The sequence below is a fragment of the Pieris rapae genome, chromosome 18 (assembly GCF_905147795.1).
Source record: "Pieris rapae chromosome 18, ilPieRapa1.1, whole genome shotgun sequence".
NCBI lineage: Eukaryota > Metazoa > Arthropoda > Insecta > Lepidoptera > Pieridae > Pieris > Pieris rapae.
The window spans coordinates 3,616,505-3,629,069 of record NC_059526.1 but is presented as its reverse complement, the minus strand read 5'-3'; the positions used below and the strand labels follow the sequence as shown (position 1 = coordinate 3,629,069).

Below are 12,565 nucleotides of genomic sequence, written 5' to 3'. Positions count from 1 at the left end.
GCAAAATGATCTGTTGAATGATTTGACTATAAAAGGTGTCGAGATAATGAGTCATCCCCCTTAGCGTCCTGACCTGGCGGCTTGCGGCTTCCGAGATTTTAAAATCAATTTATTTTAAGTAACAGCTTAAGTTAAGTTTATATGTTGAGTTATTAATAATATTTATTATACCCAAGTTTTAACTCTGTAATAAATAAATAAATTAATCAAACAAAAAGGTCCAACTATAATATCAGAACACCCAAGTATATATGTATATAAATTGTCAATTTAACCGAATAGCGATACCGACGACTGCTTATCGATTAGAATTGGTAAATACAGTAGTAAGGATTTAAAAAACAAAGGACTGATCCTACTGTTTATTTTATTTCTTTAATATCATCAGTAAGTCCATACATATATGGCTGGTGTTTAAGTATGATTTAGATATACTTTTAACAATTTGCTGAGTTTCTTGCCCGTTCTTCTCAGAAAAAGGCCTCCTGGTGCTTTTGCGAACGGATGGCGTAGTTTTGTTCTTTCGCGAAATTTGTAAACGTTTTTGACATTCATAAGCATGCCCTAAGACGCATCTAAATTAAGTAAATTAATTTTGATTTGATTTAATTTAAACAAAATTTAGCAAACCTATTTTGGAGGTTTATTGAAACCTTAATCTACTAAGTTTGTAATTGTTGGTAATTGATAAGACTAGATTTGTTTTGAGATACAAAATATAATAAGCCCCTATTCGTAGCAAACTGAAAATTACATTACAAATAATATTCAAAACACATTGTCAAGATTTCCCCGAAGCATTTTCTCTGTAGTTCAATACAGGTTATTTAACAAAAGGACAGAATTATTTACTTGATTTACATTATTGTACCAATGATATATGTTTTGAAATAGAAATTATTTCTAAATCTAAAGTCTCTGTTAATATGAAAATGAGAATAAAATGAACAAATAGTTTATTTTCATGGTAATATTTGAATACAAAACGAATTCATAATTTCTACCATATTCAAAACCATCAACCATCTCTAATGCAATGAAATATATACGTCATACAAACAATTTGCAAAGACAAGGTGACCTTGCTTCATCATATAAATGTTTTGCCAACAGGAAATGATTTATTCGCTGTCTGTAGGTCGTCCTTTAGCTGCAATATAATGATTATTAAGCTTATAACATTTATTTTCGTTTATTCCAGATTTGCGTCTGCGAACAATCTGTACCCTAAGTACCATCTGTCACCTGATAGAGGATGGATGAACGATCCTAACGGATTCTGCTTGTTTAACGGTGTCTATCATCTCTTCTATCAACACAACCCATACAGTAGCTATGGGCCTGGAATCGTTCACTGGGGACACGCTGTTAGTACCGATTTTTTTCACTGGAAACATCTTCCCGTTGCACTAGATCCTGACCAATGGTATGATGATGGAGGCGTGTTTTCTGGAAGTTGCCTAGTTGATGCAGGAAAAATGTACTTATATTACACAGGAAATGTCAATCATGAAGGTGAAACTCCAGATCATAGTCAATATCAAGCATTGGCAACTAGTGACGATGGGTACAATATCGCAAAGTATGAAATGAATCCTATCATAAATGGAAGTGAGTTTCAACCAGACCTAAGAGACCCTAAAGTATGGAAACATGGTGATAAGTACTACATGGTTTTAGGTAATTCATTTAAAGGAGAGTCAAATGAAACTCTAGGTCGTATTTTATTGTGGGAATCTTCTGATAAAATTAACTGGGAAAAGGCATCTATACTACTAGAATCAGATGGTAGACTGGGATACATGTTTGAATGTCCCGACTTTTTCGAGTTGGACGGCCACTGGGTATTACTTTTTTCGCCACAAGGTGTCAAACCTGAAGGAGATAAATATAAAAATTTATACCAAACTGGATACATAATTGGTGACTTCAGTTACGACACTAAAGCCTTTACTCCATTGCATGACTTTCAAGAATTAGATCATGGTCATGACTTCTATGCCACTCAGACTACGCTAGATGAAGATAGTAACAGAATTGTTATAGCTTGGATGGATATGTGGGAACAAAATTATCCTGAAATGGATCAAGGTTTCGCAGGACAAATGACCTTAGCTAGAAAACTAAAGTTGGGAAAAAATGGTATTTTACTACAGAAACCAGTTAATGATATAGATGCTGCGAGAGGACGTGTCCTCCATACGGGTATAACTAGGGGCGGCAAAGTAATAAAATTGGTAAACAATACGGCCGAAATATCAATAAGATCTTCACCACTGCATAATTTGGACGTGTATATTGAATCAGAAGGAAGTCAAGTGCAAATCAGTTATGATCGTCAAAAAGGTACTATTACTCTCGATCGTGGAGGAAATGACGCAGTGCGCCGTACGAATTGGAGACCTTTAGGCAAATTGACCTGGAGATTGTATATCGATTCTAGTTCCATAGAACTATTTTGTGGTAACGGAGAAGTAACGTTCTCTAGTAGATTCTTCCCAACAGGTCCGGTTAGCATCCGTTTAGGAAGACAGAGCTTCGCAGATAATATGACAGTCAGGAGTATGAAACAGACTGTAGATATTAGCTATCCTCAACCAACTTCAGCAACTACAACGCAATCCTCTTAAGTAAAAGATGTATTGATGTAATAAACTATAAAGCAATATCATGTTAAATTAATGCTCCTCTATATAAATACATTAATTAAAAACACGTTTACAATATCCGTCCACCATTTAATTATCACATTATTTAAGACATTTTTTAAAACTCTTAGTAGGTATACAAGTACAACAATAGACAAATTGCTCTTTACAGATAATCATAGTTGAATTCTTAAGTTATATGTTTTGATCATGAAGTTACAGTTTGTTTTTATTGGGATCTATACATTTTTTGTGAAGTAACATTATTTATATTTTTTATGTACATATTACATTCATAATATGACTATGCATTGATTTGAAACAAACAAAATGTTCTTTCTGTTTAAACAAAAAAGTTTGTAGACTACGTTTGTCAGTGTTCAAATTAATTAAAATGTAGAAATAGGTAAAAATAAAAACATAAGCGTTTTACAATTATAGATAATAATAATTCACAATTATACTTATCTGGTAATGGCTTACAAATATACTAAAGAAACTAATACAGCGAATGTCAATTAAAGTACATTTCTTTATTTATAAGGTAAATAAACACATAAACGTATACGGTCGTTATTAGTTTCTTTAAACAAAATAAAAATATTTTTTACTTCGGACAAGTCCTTTTTCTTACACTCACTCAATCAAAAACAAACTAAAGTTCGTTTGCCGATGCCGACCAAGGCCTCCTCCAGAGAATGCCCTCACATTCTTCCTTTACTCGTCCTACTTTTAACCAAACCATATCTACAACCTGTCATAATTTATATTCTTCTTCTCAACTCCTCGCAAGTTGCGTCCTGTATACCTCCAATTATCCGTTTAATACTCGTTGTAATGTCCTTCTATCCTGATGGAATTCCTCATGTTAATAACTCTAATCCTAATAAAATGCTGAGGTTCAAAATGTCTTTGGCGATCCCGATAAATGGTCTCTTTCGAACTCTTGCATTCTGCCAATTTCTTTGCCCACCTGAAATCAGTCTACTTGCATCATCTTCCCATATGTTGTATTGTCTAACTTTTAATATAAGAAATAAATGCAAAAATATAATATATTATAGATGTACTAATGTTTCATGTTTATCGAAAGATATGATAAATTGTGAGTGTTGACAACTTATCAGGTCAGTAGCATAGTAACGGATTCATCTTGTTTTTTCCTTTATAGTAACAGTTATCTATCTCATACCCCTTGGCAAATGGCGAAGGGGTGCCACCCTTATACAGGTGATTGAACACCAACTTGCTGGATGTTGGAGTTTTCTTGGTAAAATATAAATGGCATCTCATGATGAGCTACTTGCTACTAGAACAATGAGGTAGTGTGAAACTTTAGAAATAGTTTAATTCCTACTATTATTGTACAATTGAACGTTCTCATTTCGATATCCAATTTCTTTGTCTTTGTCGTTCGTACAAATTATATCATTTACTGAGGAATTGTTCGTAGAATTTATTCCAACGGTATTCGCCTGTGCTGTGAGGATGATAAAGAGTGAGCTCAAAACGTAAAATATTTGCAGTAGTAATAAAATACTCTAAGCGAAAATAAGCTGTCTACTATTTTGTGCGTTCACTCACCTTGTATCCGTATCCTTTCCCACATGAAAAAACTTATAGAACGGCTTATGGACAAAAAAATGGACAATGACTTTGTCACTGGGCCAAGAAAGCAATCTTGTGTTTTTAAAGACTTTTTAGTTTAAATATATGAATTGAACAACACACAACAATTAAGAAGTTTAATTAAGTAAATATAGACTAGTTGCTGTCACCAGTATCTAGCACGTAGCACTAATATTTAAAAGTGTATGTATCCATAAATTGCTCAAAAACTTAATCGAACTAAATCACCAAAATCGGCTAAAAAGATTACGGCATGAGTGTCTATGGATTTATGAAAGGGACATATATCATAGTAGGAGGTAGGAGCAGTGTTGGCCTAGTGGCTTCAGCGTGTGACTCTCATACCTGAGGTCGTAGGTTCGATCCCCGGCTGTCACCAATGGAGTTTCCTTCTATGTGCGAATTTAACATTTGCTCGAACGGTGAAGGAAAACATAAACTCAACGTCAACTTTTTGAGTAACAGGCATGCGGGTTTCTCAAAATTTTTGCTTTACCGTAGGAGCTAGTGGTAAATGCGCACTAAGACAGAAATTCCATTGGAGCACGGCCGGGGCTCGAACCTATTACTTAGGGGTGAAGGTAGCACGCTAAAGCCACACTATAGATACCTAGGCAAAAATTGATGACACATTCTTCTCATGAACTTTTCTAATTACATATATCTGGTCTGTCAAAATGCTTCTTGGTCGGTAATGATGATACACTCACACAATATATTATATACAGATCTGCGTAGAAAAAAATATTTAATATTTGCAGGTAGAACGCATTTTGTTGTTGTATATTTTCAATATTTATATATAGGTGTGCCACACCTGTAAAAACATTAACTTTCCTTTATTGTATCGCGACACATTTTCTTGCAAATAAGTTAAATTAAATATTTAGTAAATTTTCTTGTATTTTAAAAGCATTGTCTGTTAATACTGTTTCTTGGGCTTGTATGAATTATTCAAATAGGTAAATTTTGCTACATATATGCAGATAGTGCTTGGTAATTATGAGCTTTGGCGACTATTTTCCCATTGATTCTTCTTTCTATGAACGTCTATGTTACGTGAAATTAAGTGGTAAAAAGTCATAAATGAAAAAAAAATCGACGAAGCATCGAAGACTAGGATAAAAGTTATTAAATAATGTAAAACTAGCCGTTAATTGTAGCATAAGAAAAATTTTATTTATATAAATATTAGAGCAAAACAACAGTCACAATATCGTATATTACATAAGTTATTTTATATCATCGATAAAATTAAATCGAAGATTATCGACTGATATGTTGTACTATGAATGTATTTGACAGTATCAGCCCTCAGACGCACATATTAGTTTCGATTGTTTGTGAATAGTAACAGTTATCTTTATCAATCAAAAAGACACGATCTGTAAAAAATGATCTAACTTGTGTCATTTAGATCATATTCAACTGAACGTTTTTTTTTAACGATAAAGATAACTGTTACTATTCACAAATAAGCATTTAATCTAAATGACTGATTAACATCAAGTATGTATTCATAGCTTAAATGCAAATGTTGTCATGTTAATACGACAATTTGTAATTAAAACTCCATAAATTTTGCTTATTGGTTGTATGGTAAAAAGTCTTGACGTGAAATAAATTAGGTGGCGGTTTTTGTATGGATATATTCAAATAAAACGTTTTGTATAAAACTGGGTAACAACTGGCTGTAATTGTTTAAAACATGACCTTATAAATAACGCCCGAACCCAATAATTAATCCACAATCTCAGATAAAAAACAATCAGAGATCAGACTGCGACAGTCGATCCATCTCCCAATCTGCATCCCAATAACCAAACCCTACGAAGACAATCAATTTTTGGCGACGGATAAAATGCAATCTCTTCGCTCTTTACAGTCATACATGATAATTAACCAAATAAAGTAAATAAAACCGAACAAAAAATATTAAAATATACATGTCTATGTTTAAAACATATCAAAACGCTTGTTATTATTTTAAAAACTGGTGTAAGTTAAAATCTTAAGATAGGATATTGGCACAGTTGAACTGTCATTTTAATACAAAGGTCTATCCACAGACACCGAGCCAATCGTTTAGTTAGTGACGGAGCATACGTGCAAACAACTGGCTGCGTAGCCAGTCGGTTACCAAGTAAGTTAGCCGGCATACATTTCAATAAGAACTAGTTGGCGATGTCGCTGACCGTGTTGCCATGGCGTCTGGGTAGTTCTAAATCTATATATTATGTTTGACAACATCAGTATATTAAACGTCTATGTCAAACCTGTATCCAGCTACAAATTTAACAAACTTTATTCCATTTACCTAACAATAGAGTAAACTCTCTAGTTATTTCAATATTCGTAGCGATTACCTTCGCATGGGCACGTAGACTTCACATTTAGTAAATCAAGTCAGATACAAATCACTAGCGAATGGTATTACTTCTGATGGTAAGGTGTTTGCTCCATAAGTAAGTAAGTCACAATAAGCGCTTCTAAGTCATAAAAAGTATAACTTCAATTAGATTTAAAAGGAATGTTTTTAGAGGAATACGTTTTAACTTAAACGAAATGAATTGCTATTAACGACTAAGTGGTTTTTCTACTAAATGCCTTACGCCACAAAGAATTATATCGTACACTTTATTTTAAACTACGTTTATTCGTTGCATAGTCGTTATAAGTTCTTTCTATTGAATAAAATGAAATTATTGTCATTAAGGTAAAGTTAGAACTACTTTCGTTGAGTTTTTATTTATACAACAGAGCATACTATACTATAGAAGCAATATAAATAATTTTGTAATTACCTATAGCAGCAATAGCATATTTTATTGGTGTATTATAGCAGCTTTAAAAATATACACAAACAACTTCTATAATATAATATACAGAAGAAGAAGTGTCTTTCCAGATCTTTGCACTCGACTAAAAATAGAATTTGAAGATTAATTCTGTTGAAGAAGAGATGTTGTCCATTTGTCTCATAAAAGCAGCGTACAAAAAGAGACTATGAAATTGTGCAGTATAAATGCACAATATTAGGCGCCAGTCATTGAACTCGCGGTGGACATCTTTGCTAAGTCAAGATACTGAATTCAGTCCTACGACAAATCTAGTATGGATTACAAAAATAAATTAAAAATACTTTATAAGTTTAAAAAAATCCAGTGGCGCTATAATCTTTTTAGATCTTGGATATGTTTTGTGATTATATTTTCTAATAGGCAAGTGGGTATTAAGCTTTCAGTGCCTGACATAGCCATTTTGTCGTTAGGAAGCGTTGCCGGTTGCCTCATGATGTTTTCCTTAAATGTATGAGTATGGTACCGTACATACATAGACAGAAATTCCATTATATGAAAGCCCCAAGCCACCACTTAGCCAACACTGCTCTAGATAATAAGTGAATAGATTAAAATGAAAGTCTTGTAAGTCATTATTACTGTGTTACCGCCTGGAACAAATTTATCAATAAGTTGCCTTACCAACCTTAACTAATGAATTAAATTATCATGATTCATGTGCACTTTTATTTTTTTTATGTATCCTATATAAGTTTAGTTTATTTTTGTTTATTTTTTGTTCCTGTTAAGTATGTTTTTCTCCTTCTCATTGTATTTGTAATATGTATTTTTGCACTTCTTGCCTACCTTTTGTAATACATGTTTTTTTTCTTTACTCACAATGGTTGCCTGGAAGAAATCGCTCGAAAGCGATAAGGCCGCCAGTTGCTTTTCATTAAATTATGTTCAATTTTTTTTTCTTTTTGTAATGCAACGAAGTGTTAATATATAAATAAATAATGTTATATGGTTTTTATTCCACCTAAAAAGGTAGCTAACACATCAGCCAATCTAAACATTTCGTTTTGATTCAATACACTCGTATATTATAAAACCTCTCTCGTAAAACGCGTATCAATTACACAGCTATGATAGCTTTTTGATCAGGCGCAAGATAGTACTGTGCATTAGCACTTATCAAAGTAAAGTCTTATTTTAAGGAACAAACTAAAAAAATTGTATCCACTTATCTTAAACAGCTACCTGTTATTTAGTGACTATTAAGAAATAGTGATTTCATAAGTGTTGTTGAAATGTCACTGACCTTGGTCGTCCCACTTAAGAAAAATCTTGTCCTGATTAGAAATTGATAAATATGTCAATACTATGACAGACAGAAGTTTACGTACGCCGCCAATAAGATTTCAACAAGTTTATCAAATAAATATTTTTGCCAATAGTACTAGTAAAAGTGTTTAAAAGAAAAGCAGTTTCTCTTCAACATTTTTAGTAGGCACATACTTTGTCAACGTATTGTTCTACAAGAAGGTAGTAGTAGAAGTAGAAGATTTTGAAGTATTTTGTTTTTACTTAGGGTCCTTCAAGAAAAGAGCGTACCAATTCTTAAAAGGATTATAGACGCCTCTTCCGCAATCCTAGGACAGGCATTGGTGATGAACTATTTATAAAACAAGTTTTAATAAACAGTTTAGGAAATGGCAAACGGCAAACTAGTTAATCGTTTAATATTACATATAATATATAGCATAGGTACTATACAACGGAATATACAAATGATAGTCAAATTACAAATTACAAAAAAGTCATACATATGTCATTCTACGAAATTGATATGGCCCAACGTTGAGTAAGATATAAAATGTCGACGTGGCCATTTTAAGAACAATATTTCAACGGTCACGTACATAAGATAGATTTCGAAGGCAAAACAGAGGAATGTCTTTTGATTAAAACGCGAATTAATCTTAATATTATATATAAATCTCGTGTCACAATGTTTGTCCTCAATGGACTCCTAAACCACTTAACCGATTATAATAAAATTCGCACACCATGTGCAGTTCGATCCAACTTGAGAGATAGGATAGGTAAGATCTTTAATTATAGTCGCAATTTTATTTTATTGCAAATTATTTGTTTATTATTTGATACAATTCTAACAGATGGCGCTGAGTTAAAGGTAGTTTAGTTTAGGTCCGTGTCGTGGTACCAACGTTTCAAATAAGTTCTCCTACGGTTTCCCTTAATTTACTACTATGTAATATAACAAAAACCTTAGCCACAGCAACGCTTGGACGAGTCTGCTAGTTATATTTATATAAATCGACAGATCGGGTGCAGTGGCGGTCTATAATTTTGCCGAGGATCTCTTTTTGAGTAGTTTTCTGTATATCAATTTTTTAAATTTCAAAGAATACCAAAAATGTGGTTTTAACCGGGTTGTCATGAGCATTGACAAACTGAGTCAACTGTGGAGCGCTGTAACATCGTTTTAAGCAAACGTAATTTAAAATAAATTTTTAAATGAAAATCTTCAGAAAAAGATTTTCTACAAAATTGTTCTGATATAATTTTTTGATAAAACTAAATGAGAAAAGTTATTAAGCAAAAAGATAATATTTAATTAAACTTGTGCACTTTTTTACTTATAAAAAAGGAGGCAAAGCGATTTGCTATAAAATAAGTGTTTTAAATGTTTGGTACGATGGATAAGTTAGGAGATATAGTCAAAAACGTCTTTTCACCCCCTTTCCCAAGATAGCCGGGGGACAACGAGAGCCAACCCCACAAACCCCCCCCCCCCTACATGTCCCATTAACAAAATTGCGTCCTCTTAAAACTTTCAGTTTGGCCCTAGATTGTAACATTTCAATGGACCAGTAGGCAATGAAATAGGTATACTTATAAATATCAATTTACACAATTAATTGATTTTAGAGTAGAATCAAGACCGTGAAATGGACGAGAAGAACAGGCAAGAAACAATTCCACACTTTTTTATACCGTCATATTTATAAATAAATAATGATACGCAGCGGTAGGCTAATGAATCCTAATAATTAAATAAATAGACAAACGTTTAGTTGGAACCATAATCAAGAAAAACGGTGGGTTTCTACAGATAAATAGTTTCAAGGCTTAGCAATTTTGTGTAATAAAAGAAATTGTCCGAACAATGTCACTGGTAGTGACGTAATTAGATGAATCGTAATTATTTAGAAAAATCACCTTCACGTGTTTAATGGTGCATATAGCAGAGACGCTGAGACAGAAGGTTTTTTATTTAATCTACTTCTACTAAATAAAGGAAGTTTTTGCCAAATTTGTGACATCTTCTATAAATCACTACATATTATAAAACAACTTTCTCTGTCCCTATGTCCCTTTGTATGCTTAAATCTTTGAAACTACGCAACGGATTTCAATGCGGTTTTTTTTTGTAGATAGAGTGATTCAAAAGGAAGGTTTATATGTATAATAACATGCATTAAATAGTAGAGAAGTACTGTTATTTTTGAGGTTTCTAATGTGATGTCGTAAATAATTACATTTTTTCCGCTTACATTGCAAACGCAGGCTGAACCCTACGAGTTTTATCAAAATAATGTACTAAGTATTGTACACATTGAAAAAGGTCTACAGAAAAGTCCGTGATGGTATATGTCTATCTGTTATGGATAACCCACATTTTTATATACAACGTTCACAGATTTTCTGTAGTGTATTTAGTATCAGCATTGCACCCGTGCGAAGCCGGGGCGGGTCGCTAGTAACTTATAAAATAATTTTCATTACTATTTAAATCAAAGAACCAAATTTTCTTTTATCGTTTGATCCTAATGGAGCACACGATTTCAATCAAGCATTATTAGACACAAAAGAACTATTGTTTTGTCTACTGTAATGGGTGAACATTGTTCTGTGCTGTAGGTATTACGTATGTTCACCGTATGCAGCATCCATCAAAATACTACGTGTACATTATATACTTAACGATTGACCACATGCACGCAGATGTTTCGCAACGCCGCGTCTTATTGTAAATTTAACTATAAAACAATTTAAATAAATCAAGCGTCATGCTCTATATGATTTAAGACCGTCAAATACTGTCGCCGATAAAGTAAAAGTTCATGAAATTACTGTCAAGTGGGTAAAGTATACTTAAATAATAATATTTTAGTAGTAGTAATTGTAGTGGATATAAAAACAAAGCCATAGATTCAAACCAGATGACGTAAAGAAAATATTTTATTATCCACGTAGCTTAGATCAGATCTTTTTAAAACAATAATGTCAGCCAGAACTAAAGTGATAAAAACAATCATCATTCTGAATTATTATCAACGATCATTATGATGCTTTTTAATTACTATTGTGATTAAAGTGTCGTATATTCATGACTTGTTTGCACTCGTGCACTAGTTAGAATTATCTTTGCAAATCTTAAAAATAGAATTACAATATTATAATAAATGTACAATAATTTTATAGCTGGGGCGGTCACAGAGCAGGCAGAAAATAATAAACAGCACAAATATAAGACTCTTTCCTCCAACGTCAATTTTTCCCTTTGGAGTATTTAGTAATTTTTCCTCTTGGGCCGTGAGGTTCAAGTCCACATGCGCTTAGTAGATGGTAACGGTGACCCCAGAGTTGGTACTTTCCTGGCTCAATAAATGTCGCAAAACAGCGAGGAAATGTTGGCAGCGTTAAAGGGACACTGTCACCGGGGCCAAACTATTTAAATTTGTTTTGATTTTATTTTTAATACATTATTAATTTTTATTATTACTTTGTAGGTTAAGAAAATTGAAAATACTGCATCTAGAAAACAAATAACAATATGTTAACCAAATAAATTCAATATAAATTAAATAGGTTTGTAAAATCATTTATGAGGATCAAATATTTATTTATTATATGTTATATTATGATCACAGCGGTTTCTATATTAACTGTTGCTTCCTTCACATATATGTATTGGGCTTTTAATTTAAATTTTACTGTTACTTTACATTAAAATAAATACAACAATATATAGGTAATAACGTTGCTGCAGTAGTAACTCCGTAACAATTCCTTTATTGTAGTTCTCGAATGTATGAATATGTTAAAGTTCTCCAGATCGACTTGACGCGATGGCAATGCCAAATTCATATGTAAGTACTTAATATATTACTGTTAGGTAGCAGTAACAATGATATAACTGCATAGCTCTAGTAAGTATTTTTAATAAAAAGAATGTTCCTTATTGAGACGATGTCTTAATGTAACTATCTAAAGGCACTCCAGAACGTTCTTCATATATACTTTTACAGCTAAATTATGTAAACCCTTCTTACGGTCTATATTAAGACGACGACAATTTGTTAGTAAAATATATTTTTACCTTTCTAAGGGTTTCAAACTAGCACTGAAGAAGTTAAGTCTTTTCACTACACTCATGTGTTTGTTGCCATGGTAACGATGATAATTTCGTGAAAA

At 32.6% G+C, this 12,565-nt stretch overlaps 1 protein-coding gene across 1 annotated transcript; it reads left to right on the top strand.

Moving 5' to 3' along the window:
- The first annotated feature begins 1,106 nt into the window (after nucleotides 1-1,106).
- Nucleotides 1,107-2,668, top strand: LOC110999616 (sucrose-6-phosphate hydrolase). Its single transcript, XM_022268771.2, has one exon. The coding sequence runs from the start codon at nucleotides 1,161-1,163 to the stop codon at nucleotides 2,628-2,630; it is 1,470 nt and encodes a 489-aa protein (XP_022124463.2). The 5' UTR covers nucleotides 1,107-1,160; the 3' UTR covers nucleotides 2,631-2,668.
- Nucleotides 2,669-12,565: the final 9,897 nt, after the last annotated feature.

What these genes read in the sequence shown, in the direction of transcription:
- LOC110999616 (XM_022268771.2), top strand. Translation starts at nt 1,161, where the DNA reads ATGATTATTAAGCTTATAACATTTATTTTCGTTTATTCCAGATTTGCG.